The sequence below is a fragment of the Mytilus trossulus genome, chromosome 3 (assembly GCF_036588685.1).
Source record: "Mytilus trossulus isolate FHL-02 chromosome 3, PNRI_Mtr1.1.1.hap1, whole genome shotgun sequence".
In the NCBI taxonomy this organism is placed as follows: Eukaryota; Metazoa; Mollusca; class Bivalvia; order Mytilida; family Mytilidae; genus Mytilus; species Mytilus trossulus.
In genome coordinates this window covers 57,691,647-57,708,093 of record NC_086375.1, presented here as the reverse complement: position 1 = coordinate 57,708,093, position 16,447 = coordinate 57,691,647, and the positions used below count along the sequence as shown (strand labels likewise).

At 31.2% G+C, this 16,447-nt stretch overlaps 1 protein-coding gene across 1 annotated transcript in view; it reads right to left on the bottom strand.

Moving 5' to 3' along the window:
- Nucleotides 1–1,685: 1,685 nt before the first annotated feature.
- The window catches only part of LOC134709583 (uncharacterized), a 41,106-nt gene continuing 26,344 nt past the window's right edge, over nucleotides 1,686–16,447 (bottom strand). The window contains exons 2-3 of the mRNA XM_063569746.1: nucleotides 4,535–4,760; nucleotides 1,686–2,376 (exon numbers count right to left, since the gene is read on the bottom strand). Of these exons, the coding sequence (XP_063425816.1) occupies nucleotides 2,245–2,376; nucleotides 4,535–4,760 (358 nt within the window). The 3' untranslated portion in view covers nucleotides 1,686–2,244. The remainder of the gene's footprint in view (nucleotides 2,377–4,534; nucleotides 4,761–16,447) is intronic.

The window sequence follows — 16,447 nt, the reverse complement described above, 5'->3', positions numbered from 1 at the left end:
GTATAAAAGAATCCTCAATATATCTGACAACCATTTCTTAATTCACCCTTCTGACGTTAATCATTCCGTCATACATTCTTATATCAGAATACGTCATGCGGAAGAAGGAAGCTACGCAAGTTTTACGGTCGCTATCTCGAATAAGTTAATTGATATAATGTGTTTATTTACGAGAGATGTTTTTTGCGAGATCTTAAGTAAAACAATAATCTTTTCATCTGTGAATTTTCTAATCATAACCTTCACTATTTTGACATTTTATTTCGCCTCTTGTCGGGACATAGTCGGAATGTATATGATATTCGCCAGTCACACATTAGGTTTCCAGATGATATAGATAGAACTGCTTTTTGAAATCGGTTGATTTTTTAGGAAAGCGATGTTTACCACTTAACAGAGTACAATTACAAGTTTTTTCGTTTTCTCTTTTATTGTTCTAGAGTAACGATACTTGGTTATTGGGGGAAAATTTTATTTTTAGGTTTCCAAATATTTTGGTTTTCAAATAAGATTGATATTTGGGGAACCACTTTCTGAATTTGATATGACTTTTAATGGCATGTTTTGGACCACTAAAGACATAATAGGTTTAATGTTCGTTGTTCTGACTTCTACTAACATAAAGAAGTTGTGATACTTTCATAATAATTTTTTTTTTTTTTTTTTTTCGTTTATGAATAACCTTTTTTAAATATATGTTTGAGCGTCTAAGAAAACATTTTCACCACCAAAGACAAATCAAGTTTCTTTTTTATTTTTTTACACTTTTACCGTTCCAAAATGGTACTTTTGTTATTGGAAAAAAATCATTTATCAAGTGGATTTAAATTTTTCGTATTAAATGTTTTCATGGACTTTTGCTGTTCAAAAAAGTTTTCAGGGTAAAACCTTAGAACCAATTTTGGAAAATGATTGAAAATCTAAATTAATTGAATGTTTTTTCTTCGTATTTAATGTTACTGTTGTAGGTTTCAGGCACTTTTTGTTGAAAATTTTTATATGTTTTGGTTTTCAGCTCTTGAATGGAGATTATGAATTTGGTTGGATGTTTTTGAAAAAAAAATTAAACAACACCCAATTAAGTTTATTGTAAGCATATTCATTTTACTGTTCCAAATGAACACCTGATTGGAAAATATTTTAAATTATGTGGTTTCTAAATAAAAGATGAAGACTTGTCTGCAATTTAGAATTTTTGACCTCTTTACACACATTACGTTAATGTTCAGTCGTTGGTATTTCATTCCAGAGTTGTGCGTTTGATTGTTGGAAAAAATAATATGGAATATGAATGATGCATTTGTGTTTGTCTTTTTTTTATTTTACCATTAAAAAGTAATAGTACTTGATTGATGGTTTTCCGGATAGTAAATGGACAATCCTATTAATTAATTGAAATTTAATTGGAATGTTTAGAAGCACAAGAGAATCATGATCTCTAAATTACTGTGGGTGGGGTAATCTATGATCACTGATCACATCTCTAGTAAAAAAAGTCGGATGATGCATGTAAAGCAGGAATCGCTCACTTTGTCGACAACATGCTCAGAATAATGCTAATATCATTTCCACGGGTACTTTATGAATAATAATGCCCTCATCAAAGTTTCCTTAATATAAAAATACGAAAGACAATGGCGGCTAAGTAATAACCATGGCAAATTCAAACCAATATACAATTGAGCTCATGCAAAAGATTTTTTTTAATAGTAAAATGTGTACGAACAAAATACTTAAACACAAACTCGTATTATAGAGGTACATTTTGATATTGAGTATGAATGATTTTGTAGTGAGTTGTTCACTGTATTAAATATTAATCATGATCAGTCATATTTCTTCAGCAGATTTCATAGATAATTAACGTCGACTTTAATTATCTTTGTATTATAAACATTCAAGTTGTTGATAACATTTTATAATCATTAAGCCATGTATCTTTTATTGATAGAGTGTATGCTACGTTAACCAGATTAATATCTTTAATGCATTCTAAATTCGTCTGTCCTTTCAGGAAATGTTAAAGTTATCCAATTGTGGGCTGTTGGTACATGACACATTGACGTCAAAATTAAAACTGATTGTTTATTGACGGTATTAAGTCAAGTGGGAATGATTGTCAATTTCCGTACCTTGTATTAAATTTGAATGTGTGTTTTTAACAATATAACTGATTATGTCAAGTACACTAACGCATTGAAATTTTTCGGAACGTCTTTGTAAATAAAATATAAGATACAACTTCTAAAATGTCATTGCTGTTTTCATAAGCTGCGATATCAATTTGAACAAATCTGACCACGCCTCTTCAACTTCTCGATTCCATTGTTCTTTCAAAGCTGGTTGTATTGCCCATATAAACTGCGGGCCTATCAACTGAAAAATAATAATTTTCAGTAGTAAATATTATAATGATTATGTGAACTATTAAAATATACTAATTATCAAAAAAGAAATCTAATGCATTTAAAGGATGTGTAATGCCAAGTTGTATTGCATGATATCGGCTGTCAATTCCACTGGTGACGGTCGCAATTATTGCCAACAAATGTGTGCAATCATTGTTTATCTTTTCATATTATTTCAATGTTTAAATTTTAAATGCTTAACTACCATAAAAATAGGATAACAGTACTGATTAATTTTAATGGATGCAATCGTCAATTGAGATTTGATAAATATTTTTTCGGTATTTGAAACATAATAACCTGAACTGGAGTTTTCAGAACCTGTTAAAACGTCTTCCTGCCTTAAGACAAAAACATGTACTTCTACTCGAATTAACACGGACGATTTTGCTATTGATATAAGTAGATTTAACCTAGACTGTTAACCCAAGACTGTAAGGACGTATAAATTTGGTTACTCTGGATTATCAGTGATACAAGAATTGAAAATTTGAATGTGTGCCTTACGCGGTTTTTGTCTGCAAATGACTCATCGGTGACGCTCGAAAAAAAAGTTGATTGGCCAAATGATGTTCAAAGGTGAGGAGTATTGAAGACCAAAAATTCCTAAAAGTTTTACCAAATACAGCTGAGGTAATCTATTCCTTAGGTAGAACTGGTTGTATACATACGCCAAGTCGAGTTCGAACGAAAATGCAAGTATTTATACATGTTTTGATGGGTAAGTGTAGCGTATGTTTACTTTTGTTACACATTCAATAAATCCATTGGATGTTTGATGTATATTGTGCGATTTTTAAGTTTTAGATACTTGATCTTTTTGTGTTGTCTTTAAATTTGAACAAATCTTCAGTAGTTGCGAGTACTCTAAGATATGTACATAGTCTCTTTTGTGAATGTGCTAGTTTTGTTGTTGCTATTTGTGCTATCTTTCGCTCTGATGATTTAAAATGTTCAATTTAATGTCGTTTTGTGTCAGCATGAAGTAAAAATACAAAAAATACCTGAATTCCGGTGATAATTCAAAACAGAAAGTCTCTAATCAAATGGGAAAATCAAACGACAAAACACATCAAACGAATGGACAACAACTGTCATATAACTGACTTGTTACAGGTATTTTCTTATGTCAAAAATGGTGGATTAAACTAGATTTCAAAGCGCTCAACCTCTCACTTGTATCACTTGTGTTATAACATAAGCAACACGACGGGTGCCACATGTGGAGCAGGATATGCTTACCCTTCCGGAGCACCTGAGATCACCCCTAGTTTTTGGTGGGGTTTGTGTTGTTTATTTTTTGGTTTTCTATGTTGTGTCATGTGTTATATTGATTGTCTGTTTGTGAATTTTTTTTTCATTTTTAGCCATGGCGTTGTCAGTTTATTTTCGATTTATTAGTTTGACTGTCCCTCTAGTACCTTTCGTCCCTGTTTTGTATAACAGTCGCATAAAATTCTCTTATATTGACAATAATGTATGATCAAAACAAATAGACAATATTGGTAAAAAAGTCAAAATTGTGCTAATCTTCATCACAATAAAAACAAATTAATATTTAACAAAGAAACACAAAAACGCATATATCAAATTTAACAACCTCATTCATTGCTTTCTTACTTTCGTTTTTAATTTTTGTATGTTAAATCATTAAAAGATGTTTAAGTACTTGGACCAATGATTATATCATTATTAAATCTGACAAAGAATCGTGCGTCAGTACCATGTCCGAAATGTGACATATATGTTCCATTCGTTCTGACGGTTGATTCAGTCGAGTTTTCGGTCGTGTCATGTTTTATAGACTCCCCCTTTTTTTAATTTATCTTGGAAATCGGTACTTTTATTCCTAATTTGAAAGAATATAAACGCCTAGGTAGGACATCATCGGCAATGTTGTCAAGTAATCAACATTTTACATAAAGTATTTAAATCTCGATTTGTGGATTGATTTTTGTGAACAAAGTTGTAAAACGTCAGCATGGAAAAAGATGTAGTATTGTTCTTTTATTTCAAATGTACTCATATATGTCAAGTATTCCAAAAATACTTTTTTTCCAGCGTAACAATATCTTTATTGCATATTCCAAGAATACTAAAATAAGTCCTCATTTTAAGATACTTACATCAATGTAGTCTACTTTGGCATTGTACATCACGTGTCTAGAGCCTAAATCATGGAGCATTTCTTGAATTTTTTTCGTGTCATCGATTCTAGCAAGGCATTTATCGACAGTTCCCATCACCCGTAAAGCATGTGTTTTCAATTGATTGCTGTATTGCAAGTCTTCTTTTGTCATCCCTTTGAAAGGCATAAAAACTTCCTGTACATCAGGGTGGGTTTCAAATAATCTGGAGAAGAAAAAACAGGTCGCATATAATATAACTATTCCTTATCCAAAATTAAGAGTATTTTGTACAAACTGTAAAACTGACACTGCAACAACTATTATACAATGCACAAGAAAAGCAATATTTTCATCATAAATTAGTTCAATCGAAAATACCTCCTTATTTTAAAGACCAGTCTGTACCAATCATTTCTTATATCTATACCAAACCTATTGCAACTAAAATTTTCAATTACAAACAGGTTTTGTAGGATTTCAATATTGACGACTTAAGTCTAAACCTCCTGATTGCACTTGTGCTAGTTCCCAATTGATATATAATCCGGCTGGTCACGTTATTACCGGTGATCTCAACATTGTTAATAACACTTTCCTACGAAATGTGTTATCAAAAGGTCCGAAATATCCTGAAAGAATTCTAAATTTTGTAAAGCATTTGTAATTGAAGTGAAGCAATACAATTATATTCGTATTGCATTTATCTGTGTAACGTATTGCATAGGTTATTTGTTTCATTTGCATCTGTGAACACATTTCCCACCTGTCCAAACATTTTTCATTTGTTGACTTGCTATTGATATTTTACGATATGAATTCAATTTTCTTATTGTGAACTATTCCAATTAAACATTATCCCAGAAGAATCTACATATGGAGAATGAGTTTCTACAATATTCCACAATCTGTATTTTTTATCAAGAGAATCTACAATTAAACAATTATACATCTGGGTTGTATTTGCGAACTAAAGCTTCTTGCCAGTTTTGTTTAACTGAACCTGTAACAATCTTACGGTGCAAAATACCCAGCACAAAAAATAAGATCCCTTGATATTCAACTCAAAAATATTAACATCATGAAAAATTTCATTGTAGCGATACATTCATTAGCCAGGTTTAAACAAATTCCATTTTATCTTGATTCTTTTACAATTGTTTCAAATGAATAAGCACTCTTTTATCAGGTGTTTTTGATAACATTGTTTGTTTCGTCATCTTCTTCTTTATCTTACTTAAACTAGATATGGGAGATAATTCTAAAATGTATACGACAGTACAGTTTGTTAACTTATAATAGATACCAGGGGTAAAATAGTGTACACCAGACGCGTGTTTCGTCTCCATAAGACTCATCAACGATGTTAAAAAAAATGAAGAGGCAAATAAAGTACGAAATTGGGGAGCATTTTTAAAAATCAACTGTTTGCAAAAGTAAGAATTATTCTTAATACTAAGGATTTTCTTATTCCAGGCATAAATAACCTCAGCCGTATTTGGAATCACTTTTTAGAATTTTGGGTCACCAATGATCTTCAACTTAGTATTTGTTTGGCTTTCCCTTCTATTTTGATCGGAGCGTCACTGGTGAGTCTATTTACCGGATTTGTAATCACATAAGCAACACGACGGGTGCCGCATGTGGAGCAGGATCTGCTTACCCTTCCGGAGCACCTGAGATCACCCCTAGTTTTTGGTGGGGTTCGTGTTGTTTATTCTTTAGTTTTCTATGTTGTGTCATGTGTACTATTGTTTTTGTGTTTGTCTTTTTCATTTTTAGCAATGGCGTTGTCAGTTTGTTTTAGATTTACGAGTTTGACTGTCGCTTTGGTATCTTTCGTCCCTCTTTTATGTAGACGAAACACACGTATGGTGTGTATTAAATTATATGCCTGGTACCTTTGATAACTATCAACATGTCGAAATGTCATATTGTAATGTTTTGTGTGTATTTCTTTGCCCTCATTGTTCTTGCATTTATTTGTACTGCAGTCCTATCGTGTAATGTTGCCATTCTAAGTTATATTCAACATTGCCACAAAAGCGCCATGTTTGGTTAGCCGCAAAACCAGGTTCAACCCACCATTTTGTTCTTAAAATATCCTGTACCAAGGCAGGAAAATGCTCATTGTTATGTTATAGTTCGTTTCTTTGTGTGTTACATTTCATTGTTGTGTTTCTGCTGTGTCGTAGTTCTCCTCTTATATTTGATATGTTCCAAAAAAATTTGTTTGTAACCCGATTTTTTTTTGATTTTTTTTTATCTTAATCGAATTATATATTTAGAACAGCGGTATACCACTGTTGCCTTTATTTAGTATGCTGCATTTACTTTAGAATTGTAATGCGTGCATTCTAATATCAAGCAGTTTATAAATACTGCGGTAAAAATGCAGTATTTAATGTACAAAGGTGACGTGTTTGCTTCTCAGTGTTATGTAGTTCAATGATAGAAGTTTCTACCGAAACGTTATGCTGTAAACTAAAACATAACACGGAAATTAGATTATATACTATCCAATATATTTTTAACTTCTGTTCAAGTTCCCGTAGTAATATTACATACTCTCCGATGTACTCTTGCTTCTATTTCTCAAAGATTGTTTCATTGCATAAATAAGGTTAAACTTCTAGGATAGTACATTGATCGGAAGCCTGTTGGTGAACCCATTCAAAAATAAACATTAAAAAAAAACATTATTATTTATTATTTTTTAGAATTGTTTAGTGTAAATTAAGCGTCTTTAAAAATATAAAAGCTGAAATAAAAAATAAACATACAAAATGCATTCAATTTGCCTGTAAATATTTAAAAAAATAATTGCTTTTCTGTGTAATTTGGATCATATGAAGTGAAGTCTTCAGTTCAATATCGGCAAAATATTGCTAACATCCTGTTTCTCGTTATAAATCATTTGTCATAACTGACTTCCTTTTTACGCTTTCCGGTGTAGCGTTAATACAAGAATAGTTTATCGCGTTCGAACCGCGTTTCGTAATTATGACTTGAGGAACACTTTTAAGCACTGAATTAAAAAGCTTTAAAAATCATTGGAAAATCAACAGCTGTGATTATAAGTATATGCTATAAATGTATAGAAAGTATCTGCAATTTGTTGGAATGAAATCGGAGAGTTACCAAACAGTTTTTAATTAATTCCTGCCAAATGTAAGTCGAAATCAGTATCTTTTAATATATTTTTTTAATTTTTTTATTTTGTGTCTTGTTATTCTAAAATCTTCTTTTTGATCAAAAAGGTTCACAAAATTGTAGTTTAGGTGTTAAAAAAGAAAATCATTACCGATAATTTTTAGATGCACAAGGATGAAGAACAACTTAAAGTCAAGTATGTAAACATATATAGTCTAGCGATAACTGGTATATCTGATGTATGATAAACTGGTCGATTGCAGTACAAGACTTATAAACTAAGCTGAATAAATCTGTCATCAGTGTATATCATATCTAATGAACTTCAATCACATTTCGCCATATTCCTTTTATCCTATTTTCTCCAATTTGAGACGTAATATGAATCCGTAATTGCTATGTCCTATTTCTATAGATCCTTATTTCCACAAAACATAAATCCTGGCTTTATTGCAACATTACTAGTGAAATAACTATATCGTACAACAGATATGGACAAAAGGATACAGATAATTATTTCACCTCTATGATAGCTATCGGAATACAAATTAATTGAAAAAATAGTACATATAGAGGATAAAAGGAATTAGAAAAAAAATGAAGCAGTGCAACCACCTGATTCCTCTGAAAATAGAAAACACACGAACATCAACGAACAATGCATGGTTCGGATAATCTGACTTGGCACAAGTGCAAACTATGATGGAATTATTAAGACTATCGAAGCTATAGTTTACCGATGTTAAAATCTCCTAAATCTACAAAGTAAAGACAAATCAGGGTAACAAAAAATAATATCACTAAAATACTGAACTCCGCGGAAAATTCAAAACGGAAAATCCCCAATCAAATGGTAAAATGACGAAACCCATAAAACGAATGGACGAACCCAACTACCAAACTGAGCGTCAATGTCATCGGTTATGGTTTAACCATTCCGTTGCATATTCATAAAGAAACTTTATGTTTTGCTACTGAAAAGGTTATTGTAACGACCATAACATATATAGGTTGTGTTTAAATTGATAGTCTATGTCTGTGGAAATGCAACAGAATACAGTGAAGTTTGTTGTAATATTACCAAAAAGTAAAATCACAAAAATGCTGCACTCCGAGGAAAATCCAAAACAGAAAGCCCCTCATCAAATGGCAGAATCAAAAGCTCAAACACATCAAACGAATAGATAATAACTGTCATATTCATGTTTTATTCGACAGTCGCATAAAATTCAATATATTGACAACAAAACTAACAGGCATAATAGGTAAAAATGTCAAAACTAGGGATACAGCAGTCAACATTGTGTCATAATCTTAATCAATATAAATGAAAAATTGTTTGAAGCATTTAAAGATGCCTCATCCCTCATTGTGAGGTGAACTCCCTTTATTGTCGTTGACACACTTAGCAGACCAGACCTTTTCTGTTGGCTGTATTTAAAAGTTTTGTTTAAGTCTTGTATGCGATATTTGCAATTGTAGGAATGTTTCTTTTACTGGATGTTTTGAGGGTTATATTATTCGATTTGATTTCTTTCAAAAACATTGCGTTATAACTTCTATTTGTTTACTTCGTAGTCTGTATATATTGTTTGAGAGCAATAAAGTGTAGGCGTGATTTTTATATTGTTTTCCGAAATTTTCAAGTCAAGAAAAATAACCTTAAGTTGTATGTGCACATATGACTTAACAACAATGTTGTAAGACTTAGTGTTATCTATATAAGGAATTCTGTGAAATAAGAGCATAATGTGTTGCATTGAAAAACAAAACAAAAAATATAAGCACTGCTGAATTACTTTGAGACAACCAAAGAAAAAGTAGGCACCACCTTCAATCACTGTTGAATTGTTTTACAAATTAAAGTATTTTTACATGTTTTTGAAGTTCGGTAATATTACATGTACAAGATATAATTGACAGTTTTGATTATTAAACTCAGATGCCATTAAGTAATTATTATATAACTAGTTTTTTCATGAAAATGATTGACGCGACTTCATTACTAACAAATACAAAAAAATATATAGTTAGAAGTGAGTAAAATCAACGAACTCAAAACAAGTATTGTTTTGTAAGATTATCTCATTATCGCGATGATAAAAATAAGAATGTTAACCAACAACATCAGTCATAAACGTGTTTGCCATAATTCTTTTAAAATACCCAACACTTCAACAATCGGCAACTCACAAAATAAGATAATCATGACCCTATAGTATAATTAGATTAAACACAGCCAAATACAATTAGTCAATTGTAAGCATGTTAATTTATAATAGTTAATGCATTAACCATTCTCAATTACCGAAATATTCTAGATGATTGATAGTACATTAAAGAAATGATATCATGTTCTCGCTGTTACGTAATCTTCAGGAAATTTTGTTATCCGGTACTTTACTATTCTAAATGCTGAATGAAGTAGTAAGAGAAAACAATGTATTATAGTTTTGATCTGCCTTTTTGGTATGGCAGTGTAGAGTTTTGATAAGCTTTAACAATTTCAATCATGCTTACTTCGTCTAAACTTCTCTAGTTGAAAACAAATTGAGCAATATAAGCTGCTTCGATAAATAAAATTCAAGATTCTTAGGAAACCATAGGGGACGTAACTTTCTTTTCTGCAGATATATACAAATCTAAAATATATCCCAACTTCAGTCATGAACAACGGGGAGCAACTCTAACATTTCACTTTACAAATGCACCACTGAACATTGCTTATTCATTTCTCGTTTGTATATTTATTCTTAAAGGGTTGAAACGTTCCGTCTGTTGTTAGAAAAATATCCACACAAACCATTTAAAACGGGGGTAAAGATTTAGATAAAAATTAATCCTTGGTTGCATATTTTGTATATGTGATTATTTCTCTCTCAATTGTCAAGGGGTCTTTCGTCTTTCAGATATTAAAATGAATGACGAAAAACATGATTAAAAGGGTCAAAGATGACTCCTTGGTATAATATGATAACTGTAAGTCTGTAATGATTTTACCAAGGAAAGAGACAGTTGTGGCTTAAACAACGTAAGAGAAAACGAAATCTTACACAAAGATAAAAAAAAAAAAAAGGTGGTTTAATAGTGAAAATGCAAGCTGTGGTTTAATCGAAAAAAGAAAAAGTTGTGGGTTTAACCTAGAAAGAGACAGATCTTGTTTATTTATTCAAAGAAATAAACTCATCATAGATACCTGGATTAAATTTTGTACTTACACCGGACGTGAGTTTCGTCTACACAAGACTAGGATATTTTTGGTTAAAGACAGTCGTGGCTAAACAAAGAAAGAAAAACCAGATGTGGATTTAAGAAATGAGAGACAACTTTAGCTTTACACGAAAAGCCTTACAAAAGAAAGAAAATATGTCGAGGATTTTATCAAAAAACAGATTTGGATTTTGCCATTTGACTATTGGCTCTCCGTTTTGAATATTCCTCAGAATTCGGAATTTTGGTGATTTCACTTTTTCTTAAAATAAAAGTATAGTAGTGGCTTTAGCAGTAAAAAAACAGCTATGATTTAACAGTGGAAAATACAGCTATTATTTTAACCCTAAAAATAACACAGCTGAAGCTTTAACAATTAAAATAAAGTTGTGATTTAAACAATTGAAAATACAGCTATGGTTTCAACCCAGATACATACAGATGTGGTTTCAACCCAGAAAAGTACAGCTGTGCATGTCTTTAATAATAAAAAATACAGCTTCTGTGTTTACAAACAAAAATACAAAAATACTGAACTCAGATGAAAATATAATGGGAGAGTCCATAATCAAATGACAAAACACATCAAAAACGAATGGACAAGAACTGTCATATTTCTGACTTGGTAAAGGCATTTTTAAATGTAGAAAATGGTGGATTAAACCTGGTTTTAAAGCGCACACAGAATGAGACATCAGTGGCTTTAACACTGAAATGGACAACTGTAGCTTTAACAATAAAACATACAGCTGTGGTTTCAATCTGTGCATGGCGTTAACAATGGAAAATATAGCTGCGGTTATAACACACAAAGATACAGTAGTGGTTTTAAATAATGAAAGAGACATATATATGGCTGACACAATGTAAGAGATATGTGTAGCTTCTACAATGAAAAAAAGATAGTTGTAGCTTGAAAAATGAAAGAAAAGTCATGGTTCCATAGAAAAGACACATATGTGGATTGAGTAAAGATAGATACATCTGTAACTTTAAAAAAAGAAAAAAGAAAGGTAGAGACAACAGTGATTTTAACACTGAAAGGGACAACTGTAGCTTGAACCAATCTAGAAGTAAATAATGTATCTATAAGAAAAAAATAAGTGGGATATATGTCAATAAAACATGATCCCATTAAACTGGGAAAACATAACGACCCCTAAAATGTCAGCTTACAGTACTCAACATTGAACAGCTGCCTGTACAATATGTTTATCCAACTGATCCTTTTTTTCTTTTCTTCGTTTTCTCGTTCTTTTTTTGTAAAACGAATCTCTAATTAGACTATAAAGTCAGAGAAACTCTATCGACAGGTAATAATTGTTTGTTACATGACATTCAATATTAAATCAACCTCAATTATGTTGAAAAGCTCTATGATCTTAAAAGTTTTGTACACCTGGGTCCTTTGTCACGAACATTTATCTGGACACATGTTGCTTTTAGCCTGATTTTCTTGAAAATAAAACCAATTTACTTTTTGAGAACCGATAATTATAAAAATAATTGTTAAGGTTTTTTTAATCTTCCTTATCATTAATTTCGTGCCATATAATCCTTGATTATAAAACACAAAGTAATTGTTAAAAATTAATAAAATCATGCCAATATTTTAGATGTATTAGTTTAATTTGTAAATATATGGATCAGCTTGATAAATGTCCGTACTATTTTAGTGCTCGGTCTGGTTTGCACTAAAGTATAATTACTTCTAGCACGATGACCTTCAATGTGAATTTCTTGATCAGCATGGCAAAAGGTAAAATCACAAAAATACTAAATTTCGAGGAAAATTTAAAAAGGAAAGTCCCTTATTAAATGGCAAAATCAAAGACTCAAACACATCAAATGAATGGATACCTTTGTACAAGTACAAAAATGTATGTCTTTGTGTGAAAAATGATGGATTAAACCTGGTTTCATAGCTAGCTTAAAACCTCTCACAAATGTCTGCCCTATATCAAATGTGCATTTCTTTTAATTAATTAGATACGTATTTATGAAAAGGAAAGCATCACAACAGCACATGATATCCAACACTTACTATATGAAGGTCATCGTAGCATTTTAAACAAGGATGAAGTGCTCTCTGATGAGTCTTTTGTAGACAAAAACACGCATGTCATACAAATTTGAATCCTGGTATCTAGGATGATTTCATTTATTCTATAAGCATGTACATAAACTAAATTCCCACTTGCTTTGAGTTCATGCAATATGTTCTCTGTTTTTTATGTGTAAAAGAGATCGTATTATTTTCAAGGAATTCAAACGAATTGCTGACTGAAGAATTAGATTTACTTCCATAAAACTGAAAAGCGATCCTCGACATTTAAAGAAAGTTCATAACATTAGTAGAGACAAATTGTTCTTTTTTCTGCCAGTCTGTAAGCATCAAGAGAGATTTTAATATACACGGTAGATAATCAGAACGGAGGAATTTAATTATAAAGATAACGAAACAAAAAAATAACCATTAAGGCGTCCAGAAATAGGGAGTCCAAAATATTTGTATGGATGTACAGTATGGGTGTTTGTAACCATTACAATGTGCAAGACTCTATGCATCAAAGAGTAAGTTCTCAAAATTTTGATGCATAGAGTCTTGCACATTGTAATGGTTACAAACACCCATACTGCTTAATGTACCTCCTTTTCATGATAAAATTATTCATTCAAAAAGCTTTTATGCAATTCCCAAGACGAAAAACACAATAAGAAATAGATAATCATCAGACATCTTCGAGAAAATGCAGAGTTTGTCATCCATATCAGTTGTGTAGTGATTCTGCTTATTATTTTAAAGGATTTTCAGGTAAAGAATTGCTATCGTATGTATTGCAATTTTACGTATGAAAAATAATTTTACAAGCACTTTATAACACTATTCCTGGAATCTAGGCAACTAGTTTAATCTTATTGATATGTATGCGACAAGCAGTCGATTATAAATGTTCAAATCAGATGAATTCAATCTGCTAACCAGTGTTAAGTATAATTGTCCTGTAGTCCTAGAATTTTAAAATCCTTTATTTAAGATTTATTAAACAATGGTTGATATATTAGTCTGGCAAGACAATATAAATGTATATTTGGAATTAATGTCCGTTCCATTCAAATTTAGTATGATTGCTATCCAGTTCAGCAACCTTTATCACATATATAACAATTTGTTCAGAAATGTATGTGAAGTTAAATATTTAAAAATGTTCATGAATTTATATTCGCTAAATATCAATTATATGGCCGTCATAAAACAAACATGATACGAATATCAGGAGATTTGAAATAAAAACAGAAATATAACATAACACGCTATATAGAAACGACCCTTGTGAATCTTAAATTGCATACGGCCACGCACTTTTGTATTACGAATTAATTCGGAATTTATTTCTCTAAATATGTTATAATAAATTATTGGACAGTACAGCTGACCACACTTACCATCAACAACACAATTATTAAGGGGAAGGACAAAAACCAAAGAACACCTTAACGAGCAACCTATGGTTCAAATAGTATGACTTGACACTGGCCGTGACAAAGAGTGGTGGTGTGAATTGATATTTACGTGCGAACAAACCCTTTTTGCAAATTTTATTCATATGTAAAAGTGTTGTTAAAGTGCACAATCAAGCATTATTTTGAAAATAAAAAAATAGTAGTTTAATATAAAAGTTGGCAGTTTAACGATTATGATGTCAATATTCGACAGTTGGTACACATAAATGAAACTTATCTTCACAAACAGAACATTATACATGTAAAGCAATCACGAGTACTCGTTGAGCGTGCTCAAATGGACGGGGGATCTAAAAACAAAACAATTCAAAATTCGATGGTCCGTTTTAAAACATGTTGCTCCTTTTCCCGAAGTCTCTTATCAAGAAACAAAAATTCTTGTTTTTCTCAATCTTTAAGCATTCCTGTGTTTAGTGCTTTGTAAACTATTTGCCTGGATGTTTTATGTTTTTTATCCATGACGTCGTCTGTTTAATTTATTTTGTTTTTTTGTTGTTGTGTTGTCTCTTTTATGATTCCAGTACACCACCTCTATAATTCTTAATCATATGTGACTGTTGTTGGAACAAAATAACATACTGCTAGTGAAAAGTGACAATGGTGTACATCTGATCACCTGATCTAACTTCAATCTAGTTCTATGTGTTAAGATGGTCTTTATGTTTAATAAAATTAACGGTACCAATTCTCTTGCACCAGATGAGCATTTCGACAATACATGTCTCTTCAGTGATGCTCGTGGCCAAAATATTTGAAATACAAAGCTTATATAAAAGATGTAGAGCTATAATCCAAAAGGTCCAAAAAGTTTAGCCCAATCCGTGAAAGGAATCAGAGCTTTGCATGAGGGAGATACATTCCTTAATTTATAATCATTTCTAATAATTTGTAACAGCAAATTTTAATAACACAAAAAAAATCCGTATTGTCTTGCCAGTACCGAAGTACTGGCTACTGGGCTGGTGATACCCTTGGAGACTAATAGTCCACCAGCAGAGGCATAGTTACACAATTTAAACTGTGTTACACAACTCTTATACCTGTATAAATGAATCATATCAAAGCATTTTAATTTCTCAGTATAAGTAATAAAGTTGTAAATTACGTTTTCATTTTTTAAATTTCAGTTTATCCAAAAACGGGTTTTTTTTTTAAATATTTCAGGATGGGACTATTCACAAACTCTGAAGCAAGGAACACGTAATTAAATAAAACATTCGTCTCAAGAGGTTGACGACAACGATTTAACAGCGTTCCAATTTTATTTTCCATTAGCTTTAACCGAAATGCTTAAATCATTCTACATGTTGGCACTCTCTATCAATGATGGAGGATTTACGCTAGAAATAAGAATTATTGTCCAAATGTCACGTCTGATCGAAGTTTTGGACAAATCGATCAAGCTAAACGAAGGACTTGAATTGCTATATACAAGTATCAATCTGAGTTTACTTCGCTTTAACCTTAATACAATATAGCTTTCTGTCTAATTAAATACTTTCTATTGTAATTTCTTTTTCAAGATTGATATTATCGTAAGTCGTGTAGATTTATCAAAGTTAGGATCGACTTTCAGAATATTGACGAGGCCAAGTATAGTGTATCTGTAGTCGATATCTATATTAAAACTGTCAGATATTTCTTTTTTCTAACTTGGGGGTTATTTTCTTTATTGAAGCAAGTCGGTGATTGCATTGACAGAAACACAGTCAGATACAACTTACTTATAAAAAGTTTGCTCATTAAACTTTCACAATCGATTGCCACAAATGTAGTAGTTGATACAGAATAATTAAATAAAACCAACGATGGATAATGAATGCCAATAAGAGCAAACAAATTTATATAAGGATATGAAATACATTTAATAAAAACTTATTTACATACAAAACAAAAAATAGGCATATGCAAATGTTGAATGTAACAGTTATCTTAAAAACAATTAAGATTTTGAAGGAAAATTGTATGCACTTCAGATTATTGGTAAACATAAACATTTCAACTGGAACTTTATCAAGAACAATG